General features: G+C 39.8%; 1 protein-coding gene across 4 annotated transcripts in view; it reads right to left on the bottom strand.

The window, feature by feature from the left end:
- The window catches only part of SMARCA2 (SWI/SNF related, matrix associated, actin dependent regulator of chromatin, subfamily a, member 2), a 118383-nt gene that overhangs the window by 67854 nt on the left and 33750 nt on the right, over positions 1 to 16779 (bottom strand). For 3 of the 4 annotated variants that reach the window (XM_066338635.1, XM_066338632.1, XM_066338633.1), the window contains exons 6-10: positions 16384 to 16633; positions 11145 to 11271; positions 9755 to 9928; positions 9364 to 9537; positions 3347 to 3521 (exon numbers count right to left, since the gene is read on the bottom strand). In XM_066338635.1, the coding sequence (XP_066194732.1) occupies positions 3347 to 3521; positions 9364 to 9537; positions 9755 to 9928; positions 11145 to 11271; positions 16384 to 16633 (900 nt within the window). The remainder of the gene's footprint in view (positions 1 to 3346; positions 3522 to 9363; positions 9538 to 9754; positions 9929 to 11144; positions 11272 to 16383; positions 16634 to 16779) is intronic. The other variant, XM_066338636.1, reaches the window with a different exon arrangement.

The raw sequence follows: 16779 nt of genomic DNA, 5'->3' as shown, positions 1-16779 counted from the left end.
TCACTTGACTTCTGGTTCTGACCTAAAGCTCAGTTGCTTACGGACCATTCTAATTCAAATACAACAGTAAACTATTTTCACATGATTTACTACTAACTTCCTCCAAACTGCTTTAATCTCCATTTTAAAGGTGTCAGCAGGCATCACAGATATGTGATGTATATTCATGCAAGGCACTTTTATCTTGGGTATGTATTTTGGGTTTTTTGGTCTGACAGTCAACTAGAAGAAGTATTTTTGGTGGTCATTGTATTATTCTAATCATGTGTAGACCTTACCCAAACTAGAAACAAAAGGAACCTTGGATTTCTTCACTGGAAAAAGCTAGGTTTTTTCCTCTCCAGGCACCAACCTGAGAAATGACTGGATGTTCCTCAACGCTTATTTTCATTTACCTTACTTAAAATTGTCAACACAGTATGAGGAAAAATGAAAGACATATAGTTTGCTTCTGCATTCAAACTTTCCTAAATAATTCTAAGCAAGAAAGGACATTTTACAGCTTCTCCTTATGTCACACTGCTCAGTTTGCAGTACTATAGCAAAATATTATTTTGGATATTATTGTAAAGAGAATAGACTGATAACAAAATATGATCTCTTAAATTGTATTTTAGAGATAAAAAACTCCTACGTATTATTAAAGTGTGTGATAAATATAGAACATCAAGTAACTCCTTTTTTTTGTTTAAGAAGTATACTTGTGGAATAGCTGCACTTCTCAATACTGATATAATCCTTAATATCTGCTTCAGATCATACTTCAGCCTTTTTCTTTGCCATTAAGTTCCATTATCTAAAGCATGTACTCGAACATGCAGCAGCTGATGCTTAGTAGGAAAAACAACAATACAACCTTCAAGGCTGCCTGCTTCAGCATTTTCGGGCAGCTGGTATGACTGCTGACAACGAAAGGAACTGTACCAGAAGTGAAGATTTTAAATAAACATAAGGGCAGGATAAGTTATGAAAACACATATCTAGTCACGGCTGAACACACGACATTGACTGAGGATCCTTTTTCCCTGGATGAACCAGGGCTGGGATCCATTCTTCTACACTACATAAAGATAGTTATAGCTCAGCTACAGGCAATGGAAAAGAACCTCACAATTCTCATCACAGAAAAGCAGTGAACATCAATGCTGTTCACTGTGCAAAAACCATAACTTGCTGTGAGCACATTTTTAAATTGTTAAAAACAATTTTGGAAATTAGAAGAATATATTACAAAGAAAATAAATGTAAATAATGAAAGACATCTTGCACTTTTATTTTGGACCATGCAAACAGATCTTTAATATTGACAATTTAATCCTTGAACTGGAGAAACCTCAATACTAAAAAAGCAGTAAGACACTGTTAATTGTCTGCATAATGACAGGAAACACTACTAACAATAAAGTGAAAAGCTGCATGGCCATTTGAACTAGCCTATCAGATGAAAATTTCATATGGAATATTTTTTCTTATCCATGATTACAGTAGGAAGCTAGAGACAGAAAACACAAATAGGGGAATGCGAAAGAAACAAAAAGGAAAAATCTATCATGAAGATAGATGAAGATGAAACTGTATCCCAGAGGAAAAATAGAGTAATCTGAGATTTTATTCTACTGAGAACATAAGGTTCACTAGGATATACTATAGAGAGTCTGGGAAAGACTATTTCTTCACCATTTACTTCCTCACTACAATCTCTAGGAGAAAAACCTAAGAATTGTCTCTTCTTGTTTCTCTCTAAGTACAAAACATTAACCACAGATATTAGTAGATTAAACCTTATTATGGACTACAAAACATAAAATCCTAAGAATTTAAAGTGTATGACTTGGAAAAAAGACACAGTGCCCACTAATTGCAATGCATTCCACAGCCATGCTATGACATATTCACAGAATTCTGGATTAAAACAAAGAGCAATATTTGTGTGAACTCCTACTTCCATCACAGATGAGCAAAAAAGGTTGCTGGAAAGAAGTTAATTACAAACAAAATTATGCACATGATCAAGACAGAGAAAAGATTTTTTTTTCCTTTTTTTTTTCCTTTTTTTGTTTTCTTTTATTTTTCTAATCATCCCTTAGGTTTTAGGGTGGGATATTGATGAACTCTGAATATTTACAGGACATATTTCCTTTCAACTTCAGGGAGAGAAAATTATGTCTTTACTGACATGGCCAGAACATAACCTTGTTTCTCCTACATACCTAGGCTAGAAAGAGAAATATATCACATAGGTGGACAGTTAAATGAATATGTATTTATTTACGTTATTAAGGCGATGCAGTTATTCTACATACTGTCTCTACATAATGATTATCTCTACTGTGCATTATATACATTAAATCAGGCATGGTCTCACTGGTAATTACAGGCCAAGAACAATCCACATGGCATCTTCATTCTGTAGACAGGTTATTGTTCCTATGTTAAGAACACACTCTCAGGAACAGAGGGTTTTTTTGAGAGCAGGAGAAAAACATGTCCTATTTTTAAGGCCATTAATGTCCAAGATCAGTATTTTTTCTTACTGGTTGTTTTTAGCATATTTCCAGTAGTAACTGCTGTAAACATAATGCTTGTATTTGTAGCAGTAATTAGTAGCAAACCAGGCATGGAAATAGATTATAAAAATTATCTTATACATTCTGCAAGAGATGAAAGGTACTCTGAGGTGGTAAAAAATGACAAATCATTCCTTAATCACTATTTCACACATAAAATTATTTTTTTGCAGATTGCACTGTTCAATTTCAACAACTTTCTCTTGCAGGACAAAACATTTCGTATGAAGAAAAGTAATCTTGTGAAGTTTAAATTAAAGATTAAAAATGGACAATGAACAATACCACTGGCAAAATACCCACTTGCTATAATAAACCTAGCCAAGTTTCTTAGCCATTTTCAATGGTCCTTAGAAAATGGACTGAGCCAAGTGTATAATGTGGAAGTCTACAATGAGACACCTACACAAACCAGACTCTTGCCATCTTCTTTACAGAATGCATTTTTGATACGTTGCACTCCTTTTGGGTACATTAATCCCAATTTACACATCTGTCCCAATTTTACCCGTACAAAGTTTATGAGGAAGTTGGTGTTATGAGGATATTAATAGCTGAGAATTTTATAATCCTGCCTCCTTATCACCTTCCTTTGAGTTAATAAAAGCACATATATATTTCAATATAAAGAGAGATGAGTTCCCTCAGCATTGAGAATTTGGTGATGCAGATGTTTTTAGACACTCTGGTATGTGTATGACAATCGGGCATCACCACATTAATCAACATTTAAATTGGAATTGAAGAAGAAAGGGCTTAAAAATATCAGCAGTAACTACTTGCCTTCTTTCTTCTCCTCCGCTTCTTCTTCTCTTTGGCTGCTTGTGCCTGTTTGTGCTCCCACACCAGGTTAGTCAAGTTAGCCACATACTCATCTGTCTGCTGCAACAGGTAGGCCAGGCGTCTGTCTTTCTTTTGATCAATCAGCTTTCGGTAGCCTTCTTCATCCTCAGCCTAGGAACACAAAAGAGTTGTCAGTCGTGACAGAAATGATGGTGAATGAGTGCCATCCAACTCCTGTGTCAATAACAAAGTGCTATCTTAGGTCATTATGATCTGCACAGAGGGGCAGCTACATGGGCAAAGTGCTTGCTGGATGATTTAGGCCCAGAGAATCACATATTTGTATCAATATGTCACGGCATCATAGCGACCTTAAAGATCATCAAGTTCAAATTCCCCAGCCATGGTAGGAACACATTCCACTAGACCACATTGCTCAAAACTACATCCAACTTGGCCTTTAACACTTCTAGGTATGGGGCATCCACAACCCATTCTAGTGCATCACCACTCTTACAATAAAGTATTTCTTCCTAATACCTGCTCTAACCATACTTTCACAGAACCACAGAATCATTATTAAGGTTGGAAGACCCCAAAGATATAAATTCCAACCATCAACTCAGGTGCCCCAGTAAATCATGTCATCAAGCACCACATTCATGTTTTCTGAACTTCCCAGGCAGCCTGTTCCAATGCTTGACAACCTTTCCAGTGAAGTAAAGTCTTTCTTTGACGTAAAATCCAATCTAAACCTTCCCTGCCACAATTTGAGACCATTTCTGCTTGTCCTATTGCCTGTAACCCGGGAAAAGATGCCAACCTCCACCTTGTTACCACCCACTTTCAGATGGCAGTACAGAGCAGTGAGGCTCCCCTGAGCCTCCTTTTCTCCAGCCTGAAGAACCTGAGCTCCCTCAGCTGCTCCTCATAGGACTAGACCCTATTCTAGACCCTGCCCCAGCTCTACTGCCCTTCTCTGGACATGCTCCAGCACCTCAGTATCTTTCTCAGAGCAAGGTCCCAGAACTGTGCACAGGATTTGAGGTGCAGCCTCAGCAGTGCCCAGCACAGGGGGACAATCCCTGCCCTGCTCCTGCTGCCCACACCATTGCTGGTCCAGGCCAGGATGCCATTGGCCTTCTTGGCCCCCTGGGCACTGCTGGCTCCTGTTCAGTCACTGTCACCAGCAGCCCCAGCTCCTTTTCCTGTGGGCAGCTTTCCAGCCCCTCTGCCCCAGCCTGTGGCCCTGCCTTGTGAGCCAAGGGTAGGGCCTGTCACTTTGCCTTTTAATGATGGCACTCTGCTGTACCACTGGCCTCAGCTTTTGATGTAGTCCAAGATACAGTTAGCTTTCTGGCCTGCAAGTGCAAATTGCTGGGTCATGCTCATCTTGTCATCCCTCAATATGCTCAAAATCCCTCACTGAACATGTCAGAGAATCATACTTTATCTGAAGACAGTATGAAGAGTCATACCATAGGAGTCTATCCTGCATCATATTGTGTTTAACATATCAGTCAGTGACACAGAGGAAGGGATGGAGGGCACTTCAGCCAAGTTTGCAGAGAACATGAAACCAGGGGGGTATCTGTCAATATGCTCAAAGACTAAGCTGCACTTGAGAAGGACCTTAACAGACAGAGAAGCTGTGCCATTTCTGATGTTAGAGGTTTTCGAGATAGGAGAGAAAAGAAGCCTTGAGCAGCCTGTTTTGGAATCATTGTAAACACTTCTGGAAGACGGTTCAACTAGAGAGCTCCCTGACAATCTAAGTGACTCCGAGACACAGACTCCATAATTCTACACATTTCCCATTCTCATGGACTAATGACTGGGAAAATCTGCAGTAGTTATGACCAATAATGGAGGAAAAAAGAATCAATGCTCCATTATGGGCCCAGAGGGGATCCATCCCAGGGTGATGAGGGAGATGGCAGATGAGGTGATGAAGATGCTCTCCATCATTCCCCAACAGTCCTGGCTCACTGGTGGGGTTCCAGGTGACTGGAAGCTGGCCAATGTGACACCTATTCACAAAAAAGGTGGGAAGGAGGATCCTGGTAATTACAGACCAGTCAGCCTGACTTCAGTACCTGTTAAGTTTATACTGAGTGTCATCACACAGCACCTCCAGGATGGCCAGGGTATCAGACCCAGCCAGCACAGGTTTAGGAGGGGTAGGACATGTTTGATCAACCTGGGCTCCTTTATGACCAGGTGACCTGTCTGGTGGGTGCAGGAAGGGCTGTGGATGTTGTCTGTTTGGACTTCAGCAAGGCCTTTGACACTGTCTCCCACAGCACACTCCTGGAAAAGCTGCAGCCCACGGCTTGGACAGGAGCACTCTGCTCAGAGAGTGGTGGGGAACAGTGCTGCATCCAGCTGGGGACAGTCCCAGGGTGTCCCTCAGGGGTCCGTGCTGGGGTCAGCCCTGTTCAGTATCTTTACTGATGACATGGATGAGGGGATTGAGGCTTTCATCTGTAAATTTGCAGATGACACTAAGCTGGGAGTGTGTGTTGATCTGTTGGAAGGTAGGAGGGCTCTGCAGAGAGACCTGGAGTGGTTGGATGGATGGGCAGAGTTTAGTTAGTCCAAATGCTGAGTCCTGCATTTTGGCCACAATAACCCTCTGCAATGCTCAAGACTGGGACAGTGCCCAGGCAGAAAGGGACCTGGGGGTGACAGCAGCTGGACATGAGCCAGCAGTGCCCAGGTGGCCAAGAAGGCCAAAGGCACCTGGCCTGGATCAGGAATGGTGTGGCCAGCAGGAGCAGGGAGGTCATTCCTCCTCTGTACTGGGCACTGGTGAGGCCACACCTCGAGTGCTGTGTCCAGTTTAGGATGGACACTGAGTCTGTGTCCAGCTCTGGGATCTCAGTTTAGGAAGGACACTGAGTGCTGTGTCCAGCTCTGGGTGTCTCAGTTTAGGATGGACACTGAGTGCTGTGTCCAGCTCTGGGATCTCAGTTTAGGATGGACACTGAGTGCTGTGTCCAGCTCTGGGTGTCTCAGTTTAGGAAGGACACTGAGTGCTGTGTCCAGCTCTGGGTGTCTCAGTTTAGGAAGGACACTGAGTGCTGTGTCCAGCTCTGGGATCTCAGTTTAGGATGGACACTGAGTGCTGTGTCCAGCTCTGGGTGTCTCAGTTTAGGAAGGACACTGAGTGCTGTGTCCAGCTCTGGGTGTCTCAGTTTAGGAAGGACACTGAGTGCTGTGTCCAGCTCTGGGTGTCTCAGTTTAGGAAGGACACTAAGTGCTGTGTCCAGTTCTGGGTGTCTCAGTTTAGGATGGACACTGAGTGCTGTGTCCATCTCTGGGTGTCTCAGTTTAGGAAGGTCACTGAGTGCTGTGTCCAGTTCTGGGTGTCTCAGTTTAGGATGGACACTGAGTGCTGTGTCCAGCTCTGGGATCTCAGTTTAGGAAGGTCACTGAGTGCTGTGTCCAGCTCTGGGTGTCTCAGTTTAGGGGGGATGTTGAGACACTTGAGCTCATCCAGAGGAGACAACGAGGCTGGTGAAGGGCTGGAGCACAAACCCTGTGAGGAATGACTGAGGGAGCTGGGGTTGTTCAGCCTGGAGAAAAGGAGACTCAGAGGTGACCTTGTCACTCTCTACAACCCTCTGAAAGGTGTCTGTGCTCAGCTGGGGTTGGGCTCTTTCTCCAAGCAGCAGCTGACAGAAGAAGAGGACACAGCCTTAAGCTGTACCAAGGGAAATATAGGTTAGATATTAGGAAAAAAGTTTTTTATAGAAAGAGCAATAAAATACTTGAATGGTCTCTCCAGGGAGCTGGTGGAGTCACCATCCCTGGATGTGTTTAAAGAAAGGCTGGATGTGGCACTGGGTGCCATGGTTTAGTTGAGGTGTTAGGGCTGGGTCGGACTCTGTGATCTTGAAGGTCTCTTCCAACCCAGTCATTCTGTGATTATGTGATTGGGTAGATTGAATGTCCTGAAACAGAGATGGCAAGTCTACAGAGATGACTCTTCCAAGACATGAAGTGCAGGCAGTTCATCACCAAGAGGAAGAACACAGGAGCTGGACATAAAATTGCATTTAGTCCTTTCTCCAGTATTAATACAGATCCTTTTCTTCTGTGATGTGAATTTTTTTTTAAATTAGATTTATGTATCACTGTTCTACTCTGGTTTTATTTCATCTCTGACAGAGTTCACTATCAGAAACAGGATTCAACAGATTAACTCTATCTCTGAGTCATCCTGGCAACTTCTGCACCCTTGTCATACTGTGTAAGTGTGTTGGACATAAAACGGGTATTATTTTCATGTGCTGTGATGATGTAATACAGAATTTTAGAAAAAATACAGAAAAGCCTCAGAGGTGCTTGTCTCAATTTTGGCTGAAACGACAAATTAAGGAAGTATACAGTGCCTTATAAAACCAAACATGAGTACGGAATCCTTTAAAGATCATTACTTTAAAATACAGAACTCTAGGAGATCCCTGGTTTTTGAGAGACACCAGAATGGATACAGTTAGAAAGAATAGCTGTAATGTCCAAATTGAGCTTGCAAAACTGCTTGCAAAATTCCATTGTTATGTTCAACCCATCAAAATTACAACGCTCAAACCCCAGGTTTTCAGGAAAAATGAATGACCATTATGATCTGGAAGCACGGGTATCCTGTTCCATTTCTGGACATTCAAATCTACTTTGTAATTTTCACCAGTGGACATCTTCATTACTTATCACACTGCATGTTCAACCTGACATAAGCTGAACCTTACAATGTACAGAAGTATTTCCCAAATGTCAATACTGCTTTTATTTAAAATCAGCTCCTTTTTTGCTAATAATTAACATTTTTCTAAACTTGGTTAGACAAACTGCTGATGATTATCTCCAATTACAAGAAAGCTCTACAATACTGATCACTACGTAATTTTAAGAAATGCTCTAGGGTCTACACATTTGTTATTCTCTTATGCAAGTTCTTAATTTACACTTTATGCAAGCTTTCACTTCCAAGTTTTTACCATTGTTAGATTTAATTTTTCCTGAATTTCATTTTGTGATTTTTAAAACCAAACTGTTCAGCCCAAATCCATGATGGGGATAGATTCTGGACAGAAACTAATGCTTACATCTGAGCCTTTATTAGATACTTACTGCTTTTTGCCAGCAAGTTACAAAGTAAGATTGCCAATTTCCTTTTATTCTGTGTTGGTGAAATGTTAATAAAATTTAAGATAGAGCTAACCAATGTCTTGAAGAGTTTTTTCTACCCCAGGTCACCGCTATAGTTGCACATATGCACTGATCTGTCTACGCTTTGAATCCCAGAATTATTTTAACTCCTGAAATGTAGGCAGCCCCCTGACTGGTTCCACAGCATTCTGAAGAGACCTGATTATAGAAAAACACATTTTACTTTGTTCTTAGAATGATACAGCTGATATTCTGAGGACATAAGGCACAAAAAGCCATGAAATGGTAAGGAGTATGATATGAAGCATTAAACGGGTAGAATTGACTGCTATCCATTCTCAAAATATATGCATTGCTGCTATTGGTTAGGTAATTTCATATGGGGAATCAGCTGTATGTAAAAATTGTGGAGTAACACTACGAACAAGTTAGTCATCTGGCATCTTCAAAACTATAAATCTAGAAATAAAACAAAGTGCATTATTTGTAAAAAAGACCAGTAGCCCTGCAAGTATACAAAAGTGTTAATAGATGATGTTAATAAGATTAAGTTGCTGCTTTTCAGAAGTGGCTGTGCTAAGTTTTCATGCTAGTAAAAAATATTGCTATAGAAAAACCTTACAAAAGAAGAGGCTGTAAGTTAAATTCAATAGTATCACTCTACAACTAACAGAAACATTCTTAACAAAATGTAGTTGTTTTGGATTTACACTTCTTTCATTACCAAGTACTTTGCGAAAGAAACATGTGGGAGTGGCCAAGATAGTATATAAGCATATTAAAAGGATATAGTACATAATTTAACTAGAAGAACCATATTCCTTCCTCTATTCCTTACCATTAGTCTCCTCATTCGTTCTTTCTCAATTCTCTCAGTTTCTTTCTTCTGCTCACGTTCAGTGTTGGCATGCCAAGTTGCCACAGCTTTAGAAAGTTTCTGAATTTTCCCAGCAACTGACCGGTGGTACTCTTTAAAATCCTTAGCATGCTGCAATATGCTGTTCAGGTATTCCTAGAAAGAGTATCAAGTTAGTGCAGGCACTCTTACATAGCAAGGATCTGCAATCAGGAATGTAGGAGCTCTAATCTTAAAGTTTTACAACCGCTTATCACATCACTTGGGAGTTTTTTAATCAGAAAAATTCCGAAGGTAAATAAAATATGTAAAAGGGAAGATCTGCACAGCAAAGCAAGGTGTCATGGGGCAAACACCCAATAAGTTAAAATACCTGATGCTTCTGCCTACGCTTCCTCTCCTGCTCTATCTTCTGCTGCTTTTCAAGCTTTTCTGTCATGCGAGCCTCTCTCAGAGTCTGGCGCTTGCTCCGCTTGTAGGCTTTGGAGTTCAGGGCTGTCTCCAGGGTCGTGTCACGACGCATGCAGGCTACTACCTCTTGTCTTAGCTACCAGCGGAGGGAGGGGGGAAAGACAAACACAAAAAAAGGCAATAGCACTGAATAAAACGACTTTAAACACTGTTACATTAGAGTAAAAAAGCAAACAGCTCAAAATATACCCCAGTTTCTTCATTATAGCTCTAAAAGGATACAGAATTGATACAATTGTAACAGCTACATCTGCTACCCTAAGCAAATCTTAAACCTTCACAGAATGTTCAAAAGTGTTAATTACACTTAATCATAATTTCTTCCCTCTTTACAAGATCCTGGTAACAATTGTCCTGCTGCAGTAAAAGGGGCCAGCCAAGATGTCACACCATCCAAATAAAATTCAAACGAACTGCATACATAATGCATTTTCTCGTGGTGGACCTGAACATAACTGACAACGTGCCTCATTGCCAGCTGTACAAACGACAGGTGAGAGAGGTAAATGTTAAGAGCTTGGAACAGAATTGCCATAGTCCCAGCAGGAGAGCAGGGAGAGCCTGCTGCTTTTTATCTAACCTCTGACAAAGCTTCTCACAAAGGAGTGCCAAGTGTAGAAAGGAAGGAAGACTTGGACACCATGGCACAACTCCTGCCAAGGCTTTTGTCAGGAAGTATTTTGCTTGACCTGCCAAACTTTGTTCTTCCAAACTAGCTGTAAACACCAATGGCAAGAGGCCCGAAACAGTCTGGCAGTGTGATTCCTTTTCTGAAATTAAATTGCTGATATAGGCACTCAACATTCAACTTAAATCTTATGTAGGATCCTCTATGTTTCATTTTCAAAGTCTGTGCCGTAGCAGAAATTCCAGAAACAAATCACAGAGAAAAAACAAACAAAACACCAACACATGGTTTTTATCAAAACAAGGGGAACTGTGGAAATACTAAGCATGTCCAGAAGAAGGTATCTTTCAGAAGACCTGTGCTGAAAATCAGCTTGCAGTCTATCCAGCACTGTTTTTTGTCTTTGTACAATGTCATGTTCATTATGAAAGATACAGCTCAATGGTGACATTCTAGACTGGAATATAAAGCTGTACATTTTTATTACCAAAATAAAATAAAATCTAACATTTCTGTGAGTTGCTCATCAGTTACATTAGCTCTCATATGCAGGATCTGCTTACACTTTGCACTAAGGCAAAATCTCTTTCCAGTTTACTCTTCGCTGTATGAACATGTTTGCTTGTGATCCCTGTGAAAACTTTCCCCAAGTACATGGCATTACCTGGCGTTGGAAATTCAGTAACCTAAGTGCCTTCAACTCCACTGTAGCTTTGGTTCGCAGATCAGGGGGCAGAGAACCAGGAAGGTTCTCCAGTTCCTGGATTCTGTGAGCAATTCGAGCCTGAAGCCTACAAAACCAGAAAACTGGGTAAGACACCATGAGAAATCTGTAAGGCATTATTAAAACTATATAGTAAAAACAGTCAGTTTAATTCAGGCATTTACATGTCTTTCTCTGAACTAACAGGCTTTTGCAGAGATGACACTGGGTATCTTTTTGCACTTTGAAAATAAATTGTCAAGTGATCAAAAGGTTCCCTTGCCTTTCTTTTCAACTGAAACTATGTATGTGAAAATAAACTTGGGAATTCTACCTTAAACATATTATTCAGGATTCTGCTTTCAAGCTTCTTTGATGGGTGTTATTTTTATGCAGTGTAGTTAGTGATGACATAAGACTCTACTTGCCTTAATATCTGGAATTCTACTTCATTGTTTTATTGACAAAGTAGGTCTGTTCAAAAAGTATTCACAGCTATGTAACTTCTTCTGTAAATTAAATTCAATTTCACTCTTTAGAAGCTCATTTTGCATTCATTTGCAAATTCAAGAGAGAGAGAAAGATGGAGTACTAGACAAGACAGACTGAACGCTGATGTTTTCCAAATCTAGTATTAACAGAATTCTAAAGTTCCTGGAACAACAAATAGGATATAATGCTGCATTACTGCAGAAGATGCAGTATTTTTTACTGCATCTTAGTATTGGTGTCTTTAAGAGAGTAAAAAATTGAAGCAGATTTAGATATGTAATGTTTGTCACACAGACTGAAAAGCAAATCAAGAAGAGTTATTTCTTAACTAGAGAAAGTTTCATTAAAAGCTGAAAATATTCATTTTGGTCCAGTAAAGTTCATTATTCCTGCAGAAACAGTCTTAATTCAGAAAATTACTGCCTTATTTTGCTATTTTCAGTTTATATACTACACTAAAATGATCACATTTTGCAGAACTGGGTATTCCACTTAGTAAGAAGATATTTTAGTTCACTTAAGGGTGTAAGATCTTGAGAATTAAGTGGTTTCTTGCAGAGATGTATTTGCTAGTGTACATTCATACAAAAAAGCAGCTAAGCTGTTCTAAATCACGTTCTACCTGTCGTTTACCCACATATGGGTGCAATCCTGCATCACAACAACTATTTATTTCTCCTTTTCCCTTCCCAAACAGCTGCAGTGTGTCTCCTGAAACTATCACCTACAAAACAGTTATAGCCAAAATCCAGTTTTCCCTGCCTTTAATGAAACCTTAAGGGAGCAGTCACAACCTTTCTGAACCTTTTGAGTTGTGAATTTACTAAAGCAACTGAATATAGAACGTATTTTCAATTTTTTTTTTTTTACATTTGTGCTAGCAATGAGTGTACCTTCTTTTACTATACATGAGGATTAGTTGAGTTAGGTTCTCCCTGACATATCTTACAGTTTAGGTAACTAACTGTAAGAGTCACTTCCAAACATGAAGTGAAATACTGACTTCTTAGTTCTGTCAGAATTGGGGTTTTTTTCCCCTGTAACTTCCAGTACAAAGCATAAAGAAGTGCCTGCTGCCACAGAAGTTTACACAACAGAAGTTCAAGCAATTGCCAAAGCTGGACTGGTCTCTGCATTTCCATCACCAAAATTTGTATAAAAATCCAAACACTCATGTTTCTCAGGATATGTCTCAACATCATCAAAGCTCACAGAGTGTGCTTATTTATGTCCCATCATCACACTATGCAGTCTACTCCCATAAAAAACCCACTTCACTGCTAATATTTTTTTTGAGTTTATTAAAAAAGCACATCAGAAATAAATGCACATGAAATTTTATCATTAAATTACACAGCAGATTATATCCAGGATAACATTTCCTTCAATATAAATGTATAGCCAGGATAACTTTTCTTTCAACTCTTTTCCTTCATATGTTGAAAAGCACTGAGCTACAAACAATGCCAGTTCAATGCTTTGGTGGGTGATTGCCCTTCCTTTAATAACCCAGTCAGAGGAAAGAAATAGGAACAAAAGCATCAGTCTTTCTAAGTCAGAATACACATTACCTGAGAAAACTCTTACTGTAACTCAGATCAGTTTTCTGTTTAAAAAAAGTCCAAAACAAAGAAAGCTGAAATAGTAATTAAAATCTACAGTATCTATATGGAAGAATAAAGAAAACGACAACCAGATGGGTTACATATGAACAAAAAAAAAAAAAAGTATTTTGAAGTCTAATTTCATACTTTCCTAAAGTATTATTTATATGTATTGTGTACAGTACTAATAGATTAATGGTAACAGTATTTTCTTCAGTAGTCCGTAGGATTTTTAAAGAATCCCAACTCAAATGAATGGAAGAAGTGCTTGAGCTATCGCTCACCACAGCCACCTTCTAGTCTTTAAAGGAAGTGACCTCAGTTTGTTGTACTGTTGCTATTTTCATGGAATAATGCTAACAGCTGTTAGGTAAAGAGAATCCAAAGAAAAAAGTTTCCTGGATCTTTTTACTACAATCACTTGAAGTATATAATCTCACCATTTAAAGGATGTAATACATTAATCTTTGCAGTTCAGCAGTTTACCTTCATGCAGAAAATGGCTACTGAATGTACACAGAGATCTCTTTGCAAAGTAAGTGATTCCACACCCATTCCTTATTAACTTGGGTCAACAGCAGAAGTTGTGGTTGTACAACCAAACCTGTCTGGCAGGGGTATCATGCAGAAAAGAAGATATCTAAGAAGATACTTTGCAGGTAACAGAAAGAAGCCATGTACAATCTGCAGGACATTACCAAGTATATTGTTTTCTAATGTGCAATGAGAACGAGAAGGTGGGAAACCCTTTCAACACAATGGAACAACTTTAAATTACAGGCTATATTATCTTTAAGACAGCTATTCAGTGAGATTAAAAAGCAGCACTTTATTTTGAAGAAAGCATTAAGGAGAGTTTTATGAAAACATTGGATTTGCGTGGCTAGGTGCTGCTAACCAGGGGGGTTACAGCACTGGTTTATGTGAGAAGCTGCCAGAAGTTTTCCCTATGCACAGCAGAGCCAATGCCAGCCAACTCCACGACAAACCCTCCACTGGTCAGGGCTGAGCCTATCAAATATGGGTTCTCATTATTTTTTAGGTTTTTCCAACCCTATGGAATTACCCTATGGTAATGCCTCTGTGATAGTAGATTTAAGAAGGAAAAAAAAAAAAAAGTTCCTGGGCAGGTGCAATTGTGGGCACAGGAGAGCAGGGTGAGAACATGAGAGGAAGAACTCTGCAGACACAAAGATCAGTGGAGAAGGAGGGGCAGGAGGTGCTCCAGGCAGCAGAGCAGAGATTCCCCTGCAGCCCCTGGTACAGCCCATGGAGGACCACATGGATGCAGGGGTCCACCTGGAATTCAAATGGTTTCCAAAGGATAATGCCCCTTTATTAAAAGGGTTTAGTGTGAGATCTCAAGAGCCAACTGTTTCATAAAGCCTTCACTAACTTCAATGTTTTCAGGATAAGGATGTTTATTTTGGCTTTTTTTCTGCTCTGTTTTCATTAAGAAATTGTGAAGACACGTTTCTGAATTAAACATGCCTATATTAAAGCTAAATCCAGCACCATCCAAAGCACAGAAGCTGTCACTGTTTTTTTCAAAACTTTTTTCTGATGTTACTTACACAGCTTTAATGAACGAAAAGATTTCCAGGAGTTCTACATATTCTGGAACTCAAAGCAAAATTAAACACCAGTAATATTCAATATAGAACACAGATGTAAGCTATGTTCTAGGACTAAAAAAACCACAAAATATCAAATCCTTCTGCTGGAGAATCTTTACCAAATATTTACCATTCATCTCACTTTGCCAAGAACAGCAGTGTATTTAAAACCTAACAGATACACTGTATCTGTAACTGGTTCCCTAAATAAGTAAAAGCATCAGCTTTATTTTTTTTTGTCACTGTTTATGAACACTAAGACATAACAGTTTGGCACAAGTAGTGCAATATGGCAGGGCTGAAAACACAGGAAGAGTAACAATTTGAGGTTAATTGGTGCAGAAAATGCTACATTGTACTGGCCATATTGTTCTTGGTTGAAGTTAGTGCTACAATTCTTCTGTCAGAATAAAACCATAAAATGGTGTGTTCTATAAGCCTTCTGGAAAAGATCTGGAAATCAGTGATTGCTCATACTGAAAATTACAGCCATTCAGTCCTAAGGTGTGTGGGTCAGACTGGCAGAATGATGACAAGAATGCACTTAAGCACTACCTGACACAAAATATAAGAACTTTTCTGTAATCAAGGCCTGAATTTTGGGCATGGCATCACACCCTGAAATGTTTCATGGTGTTTTACCTTCTTAAAGCAAAAGTTTTTAAACCAGTCTTCTGTGAGATCACCATCCTCTGTTGGCTACCTTTCTCTACAAACTCAAAGTAACAATGCACGATGTATCATTAATCCAAAACAGGTAATAACGCTGAGCGCAATTACCTTCCTCTGACTGATAATCATCAGGAACATATGCTAGGTGCAGGTCAGAATCCTTCTGCTTGGCAGACTCTCAAGGTCACTTGTTAAATAGCTTTGATGGTAAGAGAGAAGTCTCTTTCTATAATTCAAAAGGAAATGTCCTACCGCATACTTTGTAACAAATGTTCTTCATCATCAAAACAAAATACTCAGAAGGCAATTTTTGATAATCATGCTACCTGGTACACTTTCTTTTAATCTTGCTTGTGACACTTATTCTCTCCACTCTTTGGTACTCCAGACAAATCCATCATATTAATAAAATGTGGTTTTGCTGTGGCTAGTAACTCTTCATCCTTTTGACCCTCTCTGTTCTAACTTCCCTTTGTTTAGAATACTGAAAACCTTGTGCACTGAATTGGTTTCTCTGTAAACTACAAGGATTTTGATCTTCTAACTCTCAGTGTTTGTAGGATCCAAGTAATACGATAACTCAGCAAGGCCCTTGAGTCTATTTTAAACACAAAAGGTTACCAGTGATGCTTTACTAGTGCATAATTTGAGGTAGAATTAAATAATCGTTTAGTTTGATGTTTGTGTGCTTCTTGTAATATGGCCTTTCTCTGGAAACTCTGTTTACACTATTACCACCACAGTAGCTGATTGCAAGGAGTTCCAGTTAAAGACATGAAAGACAAGAACGATTTTAATCCGGTTATTCGCTTTTACCTGTATTCACGTTCTTGGAGTATTTCAACAGGATCCAGTCCCTGTGGCTTCTGGATAGGGCTGATACGGTTCTGCTTTTGCTGCAGCTGGACAATGGGTGAAGGCTGTCCAGGTGGGGGCTGTGGTACAGAGGGCCCAGGCAAGGTGGCAGCAGGCTGGGCAGCAGCAGGAGCCGGAGAGGGCCTCCCACTAGGAGCTGGTGCTGGAAGCTTCTGTTGGGCATTGGAGACACCCATATCTGGGGCTTGGCCTGGAACATAAATAGTACTGATTCATAACATGAAATATGGAAAGCAAGAAGAAAATGAAGGTGGTTTTCTGAAGACAAGACATGAAGGTAAGGTAAACATTTGAAATCACCAGAAAAGGCACACCGAGACTACACTCTGTTTTTTG

Source organism: Sylvia atricapilla, chromosome Z (assembly GCF_009819655.1).
Source record: "Sylvia atricapilla isolate bSylAtr1 chromosome Z, bSylAtr1.pri, whole genome shotgun sequence".
NCBI lineage: Eukaryota > Metazoa > Chordata > Aves > Passeriformes > Sylviidae > Sylvia > Sylvia atricapilla.
Note: the sequence above shows the minus strand (reverse complement) of the source record. Positions and strands in the feature narration are given on the sequence as shown.